Below are 18,025 nucleotides of genomic sequence, written 5' to 3' on the forward strand. Positions count from 1 at the left end.
GGTTACCTAGGACATTAAGAAGTTAAATCCTATCTGTCCAGGGTCACATAGCCAGGATCCCAAAGATACTTGATTTCAAGGCCAACTTTCTATCCATTATCCCAACTGGAATTTTGTTGAAAATGGTAGACCATAAATTCTAATAATTTTTCATATTTCATTAGTATTTTACAATTCACAAATTACTTCCATCTACCTGATTTCATTTGATAGTGTGAGATAGGGGTGAGAACAGCAGTAGCCCCAATTTACAGATAAGGAAATTGAGTTTAAGTGATTTTTCCCGAGGTCACACAGCCAGCAGTAGAAAACGAACTAGTCTTGGAATCACAGAAGCCTTGGACACTTAACAGCTATGTGATATTGGCAGTTATACCGACCCTCTGGGCTTCAGTTTCTTTATTTGTAAAATATAGGGGTTGAATTAGAATTCCACAGTCCCTTTCAGCTCCTAAATTCATGATCCTAAGTGAAAGATCCAGGATTGGAAATCAAATTTTCTGAGAAGTCCAGTGCCCTTTCCCATGAAAAGATATCCAAAGGCCATGAATACTTTTCTTTGTTATTCTTAAAAGTGGTTTCCTGTTTGTAGTAATTGCAATACTAATCATAATGGAGTTTTTTAAATTTTCTTCTACTACTAGGATGGATCATTTCTTATAAGGAAAAGCTCTGGTCACAACTCCAAGCAGCCATATACATTAGTCGTATTCTACAACAGAAGGGTTTATAACATCCCTGTGAGGTATATTGAATCAACAAAACAATATGCTTTGGGAAGTAAGAAAAATGGTGAAGAGGTGAGTAATTCTGGCAGTCCAACCTGTATGCTAGAGAGTTTTAGCCCCTGTATATTGATATAGAAGAAGCATCAAATACGGCCACTGCTCAGTCCTGCCCAGACCTCAGATTTACAGTCTGGCTCTGGAAGTAACTTCTTTATGACAAAATCAAAGAACAACAAGGATGATATCCTTGTTCTGTGGATTCTATGGGCAGACATAAGCATTATAAAGGCCAGGCTCAGGACAAGAGTGACAATGGAGTTCATTCAAGTCAGGATTATAATCCTGGACCAGAAACACCAAAATCAAGATCCAAATTCCAAAAAGAGTTAGTGAGCAAGGCAAGACTAAAAAGGTTGTACAAAAAGAAAAAAAAAAAAGGTTGAATTACCTGGACAGGGTTGGAAACACAAGCTCAAGGTCTCAAAACCTATACAGAAGTATTGAAGGTCAGTTTACCAGGCTGGAGTCAGGAATATAAATGCAAAGAAAGACGCAATTGGGGGGTTCCTAAACACATGGTCAGACTTGTCTTAACTCCTCAGTCAGAACAAGTGTTTAAGCTTAATTCTTCCCTGCTTAGCTAGTCCCTATAAGAAGACCACTGAGTTGGAACAGTAAGAAAAAAGTGCAGAGGAGTCAGAATTTGATCTGGAGGCTGGAGGATAGGTAAAATTGGCATAGAGATAAAGTCTGGTCATTGTCCTCTCTATTTAAACACTAATGAGATCAGGGGCTCGAGATTTCTTAAGGCAGCCTATTTCCTCTTAGGTGGGTCTAAGTAATAGAATGCTCTTCCTCAAATTGAACTGGAAGCTTCCTTCAATCCCCTGGTTCCAGTTTTGCATTCTGAAGCAACACCCCAAACTTCCCCTTGATGTGACCAGATTTCAAACAAATGAAGGCACATCTCCATATGACATATTGTAATTTCTTCAAAATTTCATCATTAGAAATTATAAAAGTTGCTTTGCAGTTCATCAGACTTTCAACAGCAGGGTGATGGCAGCTCATTCCAAGGGCATTTCCATTTTGGCCATGAGGTGGCCTTGTCAGCTCATCAGTGTCTACAGAGATACCACTAGATGGCAAAAAGTGCCCTTGAAATGTTAGCTCTAGAAAGTGTTGAGTGACCACTGACTGTATTCCATATTGTCCTCTTCATTTAAAAAGAGGCTCAGAGAAATGAATCACATAATCCCAAAGAGGACATGATCCTGAGAGGTCATCTAGCCCACTCCCTAGCAAAACAAGACTCCTTTGACAACCACCCCAACAAGTGTCAACTCCTGAAGGGGCAACCCACCATTTCTTGAGGCAGTTTCCCATTCCATTTTGAAATAGGACCAATTATTAGAAAGCCTTTCTTTTAAAATCTTTAAAAAACATGTATTTGCTTCACTGCAATTTTTGCCCCTTGTCCCTAGTTTTATCACCTGGGTACAAGTAGAATTAAGCCTAGCCCCTTTTCTACACAAGAACCTTGAAAATAACTTGACCCTCAGATTTCCCCTAAATCTTTTCTTCTCTAGTCTAAATATCCCCCACTCAACTATCATGGTCCTAAAGGTAATGAGTACTCAGACATTCTGACATTTATTTTATCTAGTAGCATTCTAAACAAAAAGCATTTTGAAACTTTTGTAGTTCTAGGTGAATCTTAAAGAAACTAAAATAAAACCAAAAAACTCATTTCTCTCATCTCTCTCTCTCTCTCTCTCTCTCTCTCTATTTCTCTCTCTCTCACACACACACACACACACACACACACACACACACACACACACACATTAAGCAAAAAATTTTACTAGCTGTCACTTATAATGCTCTTACTCCTCATCTATACTGGCTTCCTTTATGTCTCAGCTTAAAATTCCATCTTCAAAAGGCCTTTTCCCAATTATCCTTAATGCTAATACCTTCTCGAAAAGATCACCCCCAATTCATCCTGTAAAGGCTGTGTTTGAATATAATTATTTGCATATTGTCTCCCCAATTAGACCGTGAGATTCTTGAGCAAGCAGGACTTTTTTTTTTATATTTCCAAAGTTTTTCATAGTGACTGGTACCTAGTGGACACAACAAAAACTAGTTTAACTGACTCATTGAAGGAATAAGTCTTACTCAGTAGGGTACTATGCTAATGACTTTTTATCTTTCACCCTATCTAATCTGCAAGTATTGTGAAGGTATTTATTTTTCCCTACCCTCTAGGATCCTTTGTGGTCTAATTCAATGAAATACTAAGTAGAAATCATAGAACCAAAGAATGTTAGAACCCTCAAAGGGACCTGAATAGTCACCTCATCCAACTATATTATTTCACAGGTGAGGAAGTCAAGGTCTAGAGAAATAAAGTGAATTCTCAACAGTCACACAAGATAGTTGAAGAGCTGAATCTAAAATCCAAGTCCCAGAGTTCTTGGGCAAGTGTTCTTATTGGAAGAAATTCATAAGGATGGTACTTGTGTTGAGATAAAAGATTACTTACTTGTTGAACATGCTACAGAAGAGACAGGGCTTGGACTGGGCTCTTAAAAGGAATTAAAGTCTAGAGTCAGCTCTAATGTATCTCTGTTTTCTTCATCCAGTACTTTAACAGTGTGGCTGATATAATAAAGAATCACCAACATTCGCCTCTGGTTCTCATTGACAGTCAGAACAACACCAAAGATTCCACCAGACTGATATATGCTGTGAAAGTTTCATAGGAAGCAAGAAGAGAAATGTGATTAGCATGGTTGCCTCAGCTGCCCAATTTCCCACTTTTTTAGTGACATGAGAAATATTCTCAAGGCCACTCTTGAATTGCAGCTCCTGTGCCATTGACTGAGGCAGCTGGCTCAGAGGACACCATTTCTTCAAAGATCTTGGAGATTGTGTGGTCTATTGTTTATGAAGATGATGCTGTGAGTTGAGATGTTATCACCATTGCTGTAAGAGACTCCAAATTAAACTGCAAGGAGCAATTAGAGAATGAGAATTTTCCATCATTCAATTATAAATTCTCTTTTTATTGATCCATTTTCAACAGAAGAAAACAAAGTCATCCAGTAAAGAAGGCTCCCAAGAAACTGAGGTTGGGAAGAGACTCAGATGGCTAAAACATCCTAGGCTCCTTTTCTCAAACCCTGATAATTACTTCTTAAATTTTAAATGTAAAAGCAAAAAAGGTCAAAATATATTCTAGACTGTAGGTAGCAGGCATGTATTATTGAGTGATTGCTATGACTTATCAACATTCAGTCCTACACACAGGGCATGCGGGACCATAGTATGGATGTATCCCCAAGCCATTGGGCCAGCTATCTAGAAATCATTGTTCACTTTAGGATTTGTTTGAGTTGTTTAACTTATTAAAGAGATAGTCATTCTTCTTCATGTATGTGGACACAGGGGTAGGATAAACAAAACACTGAGTTCACAGTAAACTTCCTAGAAGTGAATTAATGCCCCCCAAAAAAGGGGGTGGGGAGGGGATTTGACTATCAAAATCTGACAAGAATGTGATTGCTTAGAAGCCCAACTCACTACCAAAGATAACTATTATCTTTTAATAAGATTCTTAATTTTTATACATTTCCCTGCTAGTGGGTAATTCCAGTTGACCTTGGTCTGAATATGATTAACATGTTTCTGAACTTTTTAGCATCCTTATTGTAATACAGCAGGGAAGCTCACCATGAAAAGAAATTCTTGGCTTAGAGCTTTTTAAGCAAAGCCCTTTTATAATGTGAATAATGAACCCTCTCCTTCCCAATCCCTTCCCCCTCCCTCACCCCAAGTTATTTCAGTTTTCTAAGTATGATTGTTCCCATACAGTACAATCTAATTAATTCTGAATCTGTGACAACAGGGGCAGCTAGGTTGTGCAGTGGATAGAGCACTGGCCCTGGAGTCAGGAGTACCTGAGTTCAAATCCAGCCTCAGACACTTAATAATGACCTAGCTGTGTGGCCTTGGGCAAGCCACTTAACCCCATTGCCTTGCAAAAATCAAAAAACAAAAACTCACTGAATCTGTGACAACCTAACCAGGACACTGAAGATTATCTTTTCACCATCAATAACAAAAGGGTTTTAGTAATAAAGATTAAGAACAGAAGCAAAATTAATTGGCCATTTGTTTCCAACTACTTGACTTGGGAATCCCAAAGACTTAGATTCAAATCCTGCTGTAGTTGTTATAGCTATATGACTCTGGGCAAACTACTTAGCCTCTCTGGATCTCATTTCCCTCATCTATAAAATGAGTTTGGATTTGATGACTTTTAAGGTCTCTACTAGGTCTAACTCATAGGACATGATCTTCAACCTACTGAAATCTGGTTTCTAGAGATTAAAAACAGATTTTTCTCCCAAATGGGCTAAACTATATGTTCTGTATCTCAGATATCCTAGAAAAGTGGTGTCAAATTCAAAAAAACAAACAAAAAGCACCAGGGGTCATCAATCTATACATAAGGATCCCTGTGTATTGGCATAATTTTAAAATATAATGTTTTATCTTATCAAAATTTTATTTAAATATTTTCCAATTATATTTTTATCTGGTTCTGAAAGACTCAGAGGGTCCCATGTTTCATGGTTCATTGCTGGAATACTGGCCCCACCAAACAAGCAGCTGGAAGCATGAGGAAAGCTTCAGTTTGCCTCCTGTGTCAAACAGAATCATACAAAGGATGGTTTGGGACCTTGCTTAGAAAGGCTACTAAAAGAAGGAAACCGGAGTCAAACTGGTTCTAATAACTGGTGAGAAGTCTCTATCCCAAATCTTCTAATTCCTGTTTTTCTACTTTTAAATATTGCAAGTTGTCTCAGATCTACATCAGTTTAGTTTTAACTTCAATTAACTTCCAATGGAACTTTGTTTCTGATTTTAGAATGTGAGGAAGGGGAGGCAAGGGGCAGAGGGAGGGTTAGAATGAATGGTGGTAGCTGCTGACTACCAATTATATGAAAATTAGTGTAAAGATTTCTGGGTTTTTTGTTTTTTTTTAAGTTTGAAGCTCCCCTACACTACACAAAGGCAAGATGACCTTTTTAAAAAAAAAATTTGTATCTGTTCCAATGGAAATATGTTGAGGTGGGGAGGAAAAAGAATTAAATGAATGTTGTATTGTGAAATGAAATTCTTGTGAAATGTTGCTTCTTTGTTGACAGATGAATCAAACAAGTTTTAAATGTTAAAAATCACTGCAGGGAACTAAGGAGAATAAACAGCCGCTGCCCTCACATTAGAGCTTGATGACATAGAGGCAGCTTTGGGGTAACTGGTCCTTAAGTCAAGAGGACCAGGTTCAAATCCCACTCAACACTTTCCTGACCCTGGGCAAATCACTTATTTGGTCATGGTTCTTAGTATGGGGTTGGTTATGATGCTGTGTGTTTGGTCACATGTGGGGAGGGAGACCCTATGAGCTAGGGAAGGCAAGAGGGGGACTTCATTCCAGGCTCCAAAATGGAAATGACTGGGGCAGCTAGATGAATAAAGCACTGGCTCCGGAGTTAGGACCTGAGTTCAAATCTGCCACCAGACAATAATTACCTAGTTGTATGACCTTGGGCAAGTCACTTAACCCCATTGCCTTGCCAAAAAAAAGCCCAACATGGAAATGACAGCAGGGCCAGTTTAAGGATGTAAAATGTGTGATGGTATAAATGCAGCTGTAACAGCAAGCTTGTGAAGGGCTGAAAAAGAAAGGATTTCATTGAACTTTATACCTCAAGTTTAGAAAAATCACTTTAGCAGCATTATGGAGGATGGCTTGAGGCCAGCCAGGAGGCACTCTAGTGGTCTGAGAGGGACTCAGGTCCAGAATCAAGGTGCTGGCACTGTAGAGATGGAGATGAGTGTCTCGAAGGGTTCATGAGGCCCCCGCACTTGTGCCGCAAATCTCTCCCTAGCAAGGGCCCTATTTGTTTCTTCAAATATACCCAGCCATCTCCAGGAAAGGCCTTAACAAAGAACTGAACCAATCTGCTTTGTTCCCTTTGCCTCTCAAGGACATGCCACTGACTGCAGTGAGTGTACCGTATGTTATCCTAGTTCCATGGATTCATCTTGTCTCTTGCTGGGCTGTACTACAAAATGGCACTATATTTTAGTGAACAAAGAGCAAAGGGGGTAATGAAAGAGGAAATAATCTTTCTTTCATAGAGCTCTTCATCTGACAAAGGAGTTTTACATAATCTCTTCCTACCTTTTGAGGACTTCGTTATCCCATTCTTCATGGGATTCGCAATCCTCATTTGTGTATTTATATTCAGAGCACATTATTATGCTTTGTCTAAAATATCCAAATTTATCCTCTAATTGTATTGTTTCTCCCTATAGAGATAGCACTAAGCAGTGCATGTGTCAAACACTGCCCCAATCTACTTATGTAATTGGAAAAAGCTTAACAATAAAAATACAATAGAATATCAATTAGTAATTTTCCAAGTCACTAGGGATGTTTGTATATTGAGTTTGATTCTACTGGTGGGGTGGATAGAGTAGAGCAGCTTGGGAACACAAGATTCAAATTCTACCTCTTACCCTTGACAGCTTTGAGACCATCCATGTGTCATTCTCAGTGATACCCAGACAACCAACTCTAGGTCTGCATGTTGAAGACAACCTACTAATCTGCAATCTATCATCTATAAATGGCATCTCCATGTAAGGAATTCCCCATATTGATCAAACCATAAGGGTTCTTAATCTGAGATTCATAGACCTCCAAATCATCTAACTGAAAATTACCACGTCCTTCAATTTTAAGGAGTCCATGACACACACAAAAAAGGGTTAAGAACACATGGTCTAGACTAAAGAGGAGATAAAGTCAATTCAGGTGAAGGCAAAAACTATGCCTTAATGTTGCTTCCTCAGGCCCAAAATACATTCATTGTAAACAAAAGGTGCTTAATAAACATCAAGATCAAAAGATCTCAGAAAAACCAACCCTATTTCTGCTCTCCACTCTTCTTCCATCATTCTTTTCCCTTTTTAAAGTCAGAGCTTTAGATATTTCCAGATTTGTTAATTTCTAGACTTTTAAGGGTCAATATAAAGGGCTCTAAAGACTGTCCAGAAGCGTTCATGAAACAGCCCAAAATTAAAAACACTCAGTAAATGTGTAAAAGTATGAGACTTTTGTGACAAAATTCTTTTGAAGTAAATAGGGGTTATAAAAATAAAATTTTTAAGATATTTTCATCTACCAGGAAAAAAATTACATGGGTGGAATGTTGTTTTAATTCACCAAAAATATGCAAGCACTCTTTAATAACCTAGAATAAAATTACTGATTTTTATATGATGCTGCTTTGTCATATTTGCAGAACTTTCAAATTTTAAAGTTATAAAAGGTGCACAGGGGTTCTAGGAAAATCGGCCATACTTTCCACATTTCTTAATTAAAAAAAACATACTTAACCAAAAGAGCAAAAACAGTTCATTTTATTTTTTTTTTGAAGAAAATATGTTCTGAAATTCAGAGTATTTAATAGACAAAGATAAGAAAAGTCCATTTCACCAACAGTTCTACTGGAGTGATTATCAGTTCTCAAAAACCAGTTCTAGTGCAAGGAAATATCAATAGCAACAGTTAAACAATCTACTTAGCTGCCATGGCCACGGAATCCTGTTCTCCACCGTGAAGAAACCAGTAGAATTTAAGCTCTTCCTGGGGAAAGAATTGTTTCATTTTATCTCCAGTGTTTAGTACCGTGACATGAGTACATTTTTGCTGAAGGCAGGCCATTTATCTTCCAGGAAGTCTCACTACCTAGCTGGGAATAGGTTCTGATGCAGGACGTCTAAAGCACCATAAGCCCAAGTGGATGTCAAGAGTTTTACTTAACAGTAGCAAGTTTTATTTAGAGTACAGGGAAGATCATTAGACCAATGAGGTAAATCAAGTCTAGAAAGTAATCTTTCCTGTAGGTGAGTTCTGAAAATGTTCCTTACCTCTTTATTTCAACTTTCTCTTCTTCATTTCAAAAACCCTAGGAATCCTCCCAGCTTTCCTAAGAAGCCTTGGACAAACTATAGTTACCCCTTTTGCCTAATGCCATCATAACACAGCCTGCAAATCCCAATTATTCTTTATCTGTCCCAACCCTACTCTATTCCTTAATTTAGCTTAGATGTTAACAGGGGACATTCATCAGAAAATTTCCATTTTTTAAGAGCTGAAAGGCACCTTAAGGACAATTAACACAAACCCCCTCCTTTTAAAACTGAGGCCTAGAGACAATGATCAATATCACATAGCTAGTGACAGAATTGTGACAAAAAACTAGGACTTTTGACTCCTATATTCAGTTCAGTCTAATTAAACTCCAACATGGAAGTTCCTCCCTTCTGGTGTGAATGAAATATAGTCTCAATTTTTTGTTGCTGTTCTGTTTATGTCAGTATCTACACATATCAGTTTTACTTCGCATCTTTAGCATATCATAGCACTATATACAATTTAGGACTTAGAAATGTTCTGATAATTTTGAGGATTGAACATAAATCACCGAACATATATGACTAGTAAATTTAAAAAAAACACTGTTCTATGTTCAAATCATTACAAAAGAGAGATTTCTTTTTTTTAAAAATTGGGCAAGAAGCCAAAATGCAACTGAGGCCCATTCACTGAACATCAACAACTATGAAGAAAGGATTAGTTAATACCTTAATAGGTGTTGGCAAAAATAAAAATTCTTCTGAATGATTGTCCTGGAAATGTTTGCACCTGCTTCAATTTGAGCCATAAGGAGAGGATTTAGCAAAAAGGACAAAAGGGGTCCTTCTGCTCCAATTGTGAAGTTCCAACAAGATTTGGACACAGGAATAGTTGAGCTCCCATTCATAATTGGCCCAATTAAATAGACGAAACATGTTTTCCATCTGAAAAACAAATCTTCTTGACACATCTCTATAGCCAAAATACCCACTACACATGCCTGAGCAGAGGCTTCTATCCTCGCTGGGAGTATAGATGAGCTTCCAACTGAGTCCAGGGAAGACAATGAACTCAGAAGAGCACTGAGATTTTTCAGATCTCATAACTTTGGGTTATTTATCACTTTCTTTTTAACCATGAGAAATGAATACTATTATTTTAATAATGATCTATGAAAAAAAGGAATGTGACTTGGACTGTGTTCTTCTCTTTTACCTCTATTTATCACTGGAATAACCCTAAGACTAATCACTTTGGTGGCAGCTACTGGAATGGTAAGCATATTGCCTAGCCCTAGCCTTATAAAGTCTGTTCTAGCAAAATAACCCTAACAAATAGATAGTCACATATCACTCTGAAATAAATTTCTAATCTTTAGAATAAAATTATACTTTATTATAGTGTACTGGCATAAAAGGTTTTATAAACCAAGTCTTTAAAAATGCACAACATTAAGTTGTCATTAGATATTAATACAGTAGACTAAAATTGCTGTGTAAACACAATTTAAGATAAATTTAATATTAAAGAGTTCTTACAGAAATTAGCAATGCTTACCATTCTTGAATTAACACCATTACATGTTATGAATATATACTGCATGTTTTCAATTGATTCCATTCTTAGGCTCAATTTAATAAACACAATTGTAACAGGTTTTATTTATATGAAAAATACTTCACTAAGAAAGTAGACAAACTGCAAGAAATAGTACAAGTGTCATGTGCATAGCAAGATAGCTTAAAGCATCTACATATGGCTTTCTTTAAAATAAACCTCTTGGGGAAATGGCCCATTTTGGACCTTTGTTACAATTGATATATGTAAACTGTTTCACATCTTTTAGGCACTTGCTAACAATAGTGTTCATATCCCTGAAAAACAAATTTACAAAGAAAAAATAAAACTAAAATTAAAACCAAGAAAATAATGCTGGTAAAAGCTCTGTGTATATATATATATATATATATATATATATATATATATATATATATATATATATATATTAAAAGTTTACAACCAGTTTTATTAGTGCATGCCCAGAACTAAAATAAAACAAACTTTTTAGCCAAAAAATTTCTGTGCAGGGTTTATAGCAAATAAGCCATATACAAAAATATGTACAAGTCTAAAATCTTAATTATGTACAGAAGTGAAGCCCTGAAGATTTATTCCAATCAATAAAAATATATAACACTTATAGTAACCATGTGACAAAAAAAATCTTAGATCATGTAAGTTTTATAGTACAGATGAACTCCATTATACAAAGACCCAAGTCAAACCACATTTATAAAGCAGAAATTTTACATCTTTGATTCTTCAGTGCAGCAACCTTAAGTCTGTTCTTAATGAGCCATCCACTAGAGAGCTGTCCTGAGTTCTGTCACTGATTAAAATTCTATTACTGCTATCTCCTTCTAACTTCCTGATACCATCAGCTTTGGATTTACAGTCCTCTAAATATTATGAAAACTACTTCACTGGAGCTATGTAAAATATGTTTTGTTTGTCATGAAAATGGGACTGTTTTTCCCCCCAGAGCTCTGAGATTACCAGATTCTTAATGTTTATTTTTTTTTAAAAAAACCATCTAGAAAAACAATTTTCCCTGAGAAGTGCCTACTTGTAGATGTTACATCCAGAAGAAAACCTGCCAGAATGGCAGAAGCCATCTAAATTAGGTTAAGCATGAATTCCCTAGAAATTCTGAAAACGCTTTTATGTAAAGAAATTTGCCACCAGCTCTGCAATAAGCTTCTCTAAACTTGGAATGAACAAAACATTTCCTTGTTTCTGTTCCAGTCTTCCTATACAGTCCAACATAAGCCTTTAAAACATCTCTGTATAGCCCCTCTGAAGCGTCAACTTCATTCATCACAGGCCATGTCTCAGCAATGTCAACCTCAACAAGGGGTCATGATCAGTTCCACCGTCCTCATTATACAGATGAAATCCAGAGTGACTTGTCCAAAGTCACACAGACCCTAAATAGGAGAGCTGACAGTAGAAAGTAAGATCTGACTTCAAATCCAGGGCTCTTGCCACTGGACCACACTGCCTCAAGGACTATACTCCTCTTTGCACCAGATGTCTCTGAGTAATCTGGACTGAGGATAAGCAGCCTGGAAAGGAAACCAGGAAGAAAAGTTTTAGTTTCTTGGTGGCAAGCTCATGCCAACATAAGAGGGGAAATACCGGATTTTACAGGACTGCTAAAAGCCAAAGCAATGTTGATAAAGATACCAAGCTCTATGCATTCCCAAATAATTTCAGTATAACTTACTGAGGGATTAAAAAAAATCTACTTTTCAAAATTCTTCCTTTTAAACCTAACTTTCCTGAACATATTCTTTCAAAAACAAAACAAAACCAAAAATCAAGGTACATCTGTGCTATGATTTCAAAATGCATGCAAATTGTGGTTGCATTTTCAAATGCTGCAATTCTGCTTTTCCATTAAAATATAGCCAGCTCAAAAAACAATTAATATTGAAAAGCTTAACTTCTGGTACTACACTGAAATAGAAAACATCTGCATATCATAATCTGATTCATTCTTTTAAAGTAATTTTATTTTTTAATAATCAAGGTAAATTATTCTAACATATGCCAATCCCGAGTAGCTTCCATTAAATGTCGCTGTCCGTGACCCACCCAAGCATCCTGATTGTCAAATACTCTACCACAATACCAGCAGTTAAACTTTGCCTTCAGAGTATTATCAGAGGTAGTTTTCACAATCTGATAATTATTTTTGCTTGTCTTCTTAAGCGTTAATTTTAACACAAATCTTTCTTTCACAGGTTTAAGAACTTTATGCCTCTTGACAGAAAAGTCATCAGTAATTGCTTTAGAAGTATTACAATATGCTGATTCCAGAAGTGCCTGAATTGTTCTTTTTGACAATGCAACCTTGAGAACATGTCCTTTAAATTTAGTAATAGTTTTCATTACATTTACTACTTCTGGAGCATCTACATCAGGATGGTTTAAAACCACAACAGGCTGATTTCTTCTCGGGCATTTTATAAGCTGTGTAGAACTGAAAGGAAAAAGTCGCAAAGTTCTAACTGTATCCTTAGGAAACCTTGGTCTGTAAAGATCCAATGTGTCATGAAAATCTTCAGATTTTGTTTTTCTTTTACTCTTTCTATGCAACATTACTTTTTTTCTAGGCCATTCCTGGAAATTCCCTCGCCATTTTGGTCCAAAGTTCCTGTTTTTATATGTAATCATAGGTTCAGAAGCTTTGTGTCTTATGTGAGTTTTCATTTTCGAAACCTGTCTTCTGGTAGACTTTCTATTACTGAAGCCACTTCTAAAAGAGTAATCTGTTTGACACCTTAATGACTGGGTCTCCGGATGGATGGTGGTACATACTGTCCCTTGAGGAGGTATGGGGCATATTGTTGTCGAGGTTGCAATAGTTGTATTTGCTGGCATCAATCTTTCTGTTAAGAGTAAGGCATCACTAGAAGAGACTGCTTGTTTCTCCTTTGCTATGGAAGTTTGAGATGGTATGATATCTAACTGTAATGCAGACTTAGAACTGTTTACTGACTGACTATTATCAGAAGCAGGGTTCTTGATAATTTTTAGCAGGATTTTTTGTTGTGTTGCTCCAGTTTTCTTTGGTTGATGATTCTGATGTTCAGAAGTGCTACTCTGTACTAAATCAGATGGCCCCACTTGTGACTTATTGGGAGTAACACATCTTAGGAGAACTGCCTGCCGGCCATCAGGCAACAATGCATAAAGAGATTGTTTCTGTTGAGCTTCGCTTGGCTGTTTTACTGAACTCAAAGTATGTGTGTTAGTGCCTTGACATCCAGGCAGTGTATTTTGAGAAGAAATTCTATTCACTGAAGACTCAGATGAGTTTCTAATAATATATGATCCTTTAAATGATGTGCTATTTTCTGAACTAACTGTCTTATCAGGCCTACTATCAGATGGTGGGGGGCAAATTATATTTGTTGGACTATCCTTTTTCAATTCTACCCTTACAGAAGGTGCTTTATCATGTTCCTTAGCTGCAGTTCCACTAAAAATTTGAGAACTCTCACCTGTGATATTGGCAACAGTTCCAAGCACTCCATTACTTAACCTTAGAATCATTCCAGGTTTCTTGTTTAAAAGGAAAGATGATGGTACACCTTGAGTCATATAAATACCTGGTGAATGAGTTGATGTAAGACTTCTTCCTGAAACAAGTTGTAATCCAGATTTAGCAAGATGCAAAGGTAAAATGAATCCTTTAGGAGATGACTGAACTAAAATTGCTTTTTTTGGTTCAGAATTTATTGGTGGGCTCAGAACATGAAAAGAACCTAGGCCATTAGAATTTTCTGGAGTAGCTCGTATTTTGTCTTTTAAAAGCTGCTGAGTTATTATTGTATCAGATTGAGTTTTCACTAATGTGCCAACACCAGCAATTCTGGGTATTTTCTCAAAGTCTTCCAAATCATTTGGAATTGACAGTACTTGTTTTTCTTTCCCATAATCTCTTTCTGGATTTGTTGCACTGTTGCTGGCACTGAGATCTTTTGTATGTAGGCCAATACCCACATTATTAGATGAAATGGATAAAGTGCATGGGCCTTCTGAACCTTTAAAACATTCAGTTACATTGCTCTTTCCCTCATTTTTTGAAAGTGACTCATAATGAAGTTGTATCCCTTTATTTGATGTCATATCAGAGTCTTTTTTCATACTTGATTTTTCATTCAAAACATCTCGTAACAACTGGTTTTCTTCAGGTGACAGAAAATCAGAGGCCTGTTCACTTTGTAATGAGAAAACAGATGTGATTTTCGGCATTGTAAAGGAATCAGCAGAGGAGTTATCCTCCCAATCTGATTTCTCAGTTACATTCTCTAAGTCTTGATTTAAATTACCATGAGGATTCTGTTTATCAATATTTTGTATTGTTTCTAAAATTTCTGTGTCACCTTCACATTGGTTTTTTAAAGGTTCAAAAGTATCTTTAGTGTTTAAAGGGCAGTACGTTTGAAAAATCTTTGATGGAGATGTTTTATGGAGATCTGGATCTGTTTTCTTCTCCATTGATGACAAGATTGATTCATTTTTAAAACTATATTGATATTTAGTTTTTTTGCTTGATGAAGATTCTTCAGGATTTTCATGTGCTGTCACTGAAATACTGCATGAATTATCCAAAATGTCCATTTTTGAGTAATTATGAAAAGGTAATGATCCTTGATTAGAGGATGGCATATAACTAAGACCATTAATACTGGAGTTATTCAACATCTCACTATGTTGTGCTTTTGGTTCATTGGAATTTACTTCAACAGATTCTAAGTTAACTGGTTTCTTAACTGTGGCACACAATACCTGAGGATGACTTTGGGTAACACAACTTCCCCATGCTCCAACATTATTACTTATTCTAACTTTAGTGGTCAAATTCAAAGGAGTTGCAGTCAATTCTGAATTTGCTGACAAGTGAGTTGTACTTTTCTCAGCATCTCCTGTCTGAGACTTACTCCTAGCCTTAGACAAGACAGTTTTTTCTTTTTCCAATGTTGCATTCCCTGAAAATAAAGGAGTAGAAAACGATAATGGATTAGATGTGTTAGTGCAAATTGTATTATTTAAATTAGATGTATGCAGTGTAGCACCTGTAGATAATCCAGTGGTTTCAGCTGTATGATGCTGCAAATCAGTAGTGTTGTCCTTTATTATATCTGGCTGCAGACTAGAAGAACATGAATTCAGTTTATTAGTAGGCAACAATTTTATAACAATGTGTTGTTTTCCATCTACCATCTTGAACCCCATGAACTTAGCACTACAGTTGGCTGGAACTGAAATTTTATTATTTTTCATCATCAGCACTGTGGGTCCATGTATAATATTCTTAAAAACTCCAAAACCAGAACTTGACCCCTCCTCTTCAGGTCTACTATACTGACTGGTAGGTAAGAGATTTCTTGTTTCTGATTCTGACTCATCTTGCTTCGGACTTGGCTTTTCAATATGTATGACTTCATCCTTTTCTTCATTCAAATGCTCCCATGTATTATTCTGTTCTTCAGATTTAATCTGAATTTTATTAATATTTTTAAGCACCTGTGTGTTTTTTTCTATACAGCCATCATTTCCATTGTTCTCTTTCTTCTGTCTCCAAAGTGTCTTTCTTGATGTTCCTATTTTGTATCGTCTTAATATAAGCTTAAGTCCAGCTGTAGTCTGTACTAAATTTTTTTCACATTTTTCCTTTTCCAGTTTATCTTTTACATATAATTGATCTTTGTGCAAAGCTACAACATGTTTAAGAAGTTGGTCCTTCCCGGCAGCACTATAGTTACAATATTGACAACTGAGGGGAAAAGTAGTGGAATGAACAAAGAGATGCTGCTGAAACTCTCCTTTGGTGAAACTTATATGATGACATTTACTACATTTATAGTGACTCTCATTATGTCTATGAATATGCTGAACAAATGTGCCAACATCCTTGGTAGAGAACTTACATTTTTCACATTGAAAATTACCATTAACACAATGGTTAACTGTAAAATGCTTTGTTAAGTCTAATAAAGTGTACACGTTATCATCATTACAGATGTCACATTTTACTAAAGTGCTTCGGTGGATAAGTCTGTGTTGTTTAAATGACTGAAAGTCATTTGCAGAAAAACTGCACATCTCACAAGGATATAAAGGTAACTCTCCACAGTGCAAAAGCTGAAAATGTTTCTGCAAATCATTCGGGCTATATCGAATATTGTCTCTACATTTTGTACAGCTGAAATTAAGAATTTTTGCAGACATTTTCATTCCTTCTTCTTCATATCCTATATTGGGTCTATGCCACAAATTACACTCCTCTAAACAGTTTAGAGGATTTTCATCTACTTTCTCTTTGCCAACAGATTTTCTGGCAGTTTGTGGTTTACTCTCAAATAATTGTTTATATATTTCAACTTCACGCGTCAGAAGAGTTTCATCTGGAATACTTATCTTGGGCAAATCAACTTTCACATTTTTCAGTTCATAAGGAAAATTATCTTCTAAAATTCTTGGTTCTTCTGACTCTACAGCATCAATAACTATTAGATCTTCCACATCATAATTTTTTCCTAAAGTAGTTGGTTTTTCATCACGCAAAAAGTGCTTCTGTTCAGATGGCATGATTTGAAAAACTAATCCCAGTGTCCTCTATTCAGCAAATTCTTGAAGTTATTTATAATTTATGCAGAAAACTAGGATATTGTGCTGAGACATCTTCAAAGTTCCAGAATTTTCTTCACTCTCATTTACCTAAAATTAAAGAATTGAAATTCTCATTACTAAATATTAAGAGAATTTTGTATTTTACAAAATAGACATTTTTTAACAGAACACCTAGAACGAGTTCAACTCCATTTTAAAGTTGAAGAAATTATGACCAAGTAAATGATGGTTTCTCATTCTCATTAACCTGCAATTAACTAACCTGACCTCTAAGATTCTTTGTATTCTAAAGATCTTATGATGTGAAGTTGCTATTTCAAAACTTTTATTAAAACTGTTAAAAATTCAGCAAAATAGTCACAGTAACAAGGTAGATTTGATTATGGAACTGTTGGTTACATTCAAACCAGGGGTGGGATTAACTTGTATAACTGATAAATTCTTTTCCAAAATAGAAGCATTCAAGGAAACAAAGTCATGGCAGGACTTTGTTCTTTTTGGTGGATGACAATCCAGAAATGTAATTTTATCAATTCAAAGGACTCACAGTATAAAAAGTCCCTCCACTGGTAGAAAGCAGAAACTCACCAATGAGTTATAGTTCTTACAGAATCTTTCTGGGCCACTTAGAAAAGATTATTTTATCTAGGGTCACACAAGCTAGTATGTATAGTTTTTCATTTTAATTCCTAGGCCACATAAATTATCCACAATAACATCCACTTCTGGTATTAAAAAAATAAACAGAATTCATTACCTACTAAAATATAAGCTTAGTTCAGGGCAGGGATGGGGCTGGGAAGACTGGGAAAGCTGCAAGTCAGGATAAACCCCTTGGGAAGATAAAAACCTTCCTGAACTTCAGCCTCCATGATTAAGATAGTCCCATCCCAACACTATTGTTCTATTAGAAACCAGAAGGGTTGGGAATTCAGGGAAGCCTGGACAGATTTGCATGAACTGATGTTGAGTGAGACGAGAAAAACCAGAAAAACATTGTACACCCTAACAACAACATGGGGGCGATAATCAACCTTTATGGACTTGATCATTCCTTCAGTGAAACAACCAGGGACAATTTGGGGCTATC

General features: G+C 36.2%; 2 protein-coding genes across 7 annotated transcripts in view; one reads left to right on the forward strand and one right to left on the reverse strand.

Annotated features, from left to right (window-relative positions):
* The window catches only part of BLNK (B cell linker), a 175,327-nt gene extending 165,193 nt beyond the window's left edge, over positions 1–10,134 (forward strand). For all 3 annotated transcript variants that reach the window (XM_074233256.1, XM_074233255.1, XM_074233254.1), the window contains exons 18-19: positions 645–800; positions 3,377–10,134. In XM_074233256.1, the coding sequence (XP_074089357.1) occupies positions 645–800; positions 3,377–3,496 (276 nt within the window). In that variant the 3' untranslated portion in view covers positions 3,497–10,134. The remainder of the gene's footprint in view (positions 1–644; positions 801–3,376) is intronic.
* Positions 9,365–18,025, reverse strand: part of ZNF518A (zinc finger protein 518A) — a 37,033-nt gene continuing 28,372 nt past the window's right edge. For all 4 annotated transcript variants that reach the window (XM_074233253.1, XM_074233249.1, XM_074233252.1 and 1 more), the window contains one exon: positions 9,365–17,022. In XM_074233253.1, the coding sequence (XP_074089354.1) occupies positions 12,328–16,893 (4,566 nt within the window). In that variant the 5' untranslated portion in view covers positions 16,894–17,022 and the 3' untranslated portion in view covers positions 9,365–12,327. The remainder of the gene's footprint in view (positions 17,023–18,025) is intronic.

This window comes from Macrotis lagotis, chromosome 4, assembly GCF_037893015.1.
Source record: "Macrotis lagotis isolate mMagLag1 chromosome 4, bilby.v1.9.chrom.fasta, whole genome shotgun sequence".
In the NCBI taxonomy this organism is placed as follows: domain Eukaryota; kingdom Metazoa; phylum Chordata; class Mammalia; order Peramelemorphia; family Peramelidae; genus Macrotis; species Macrotis lagotis.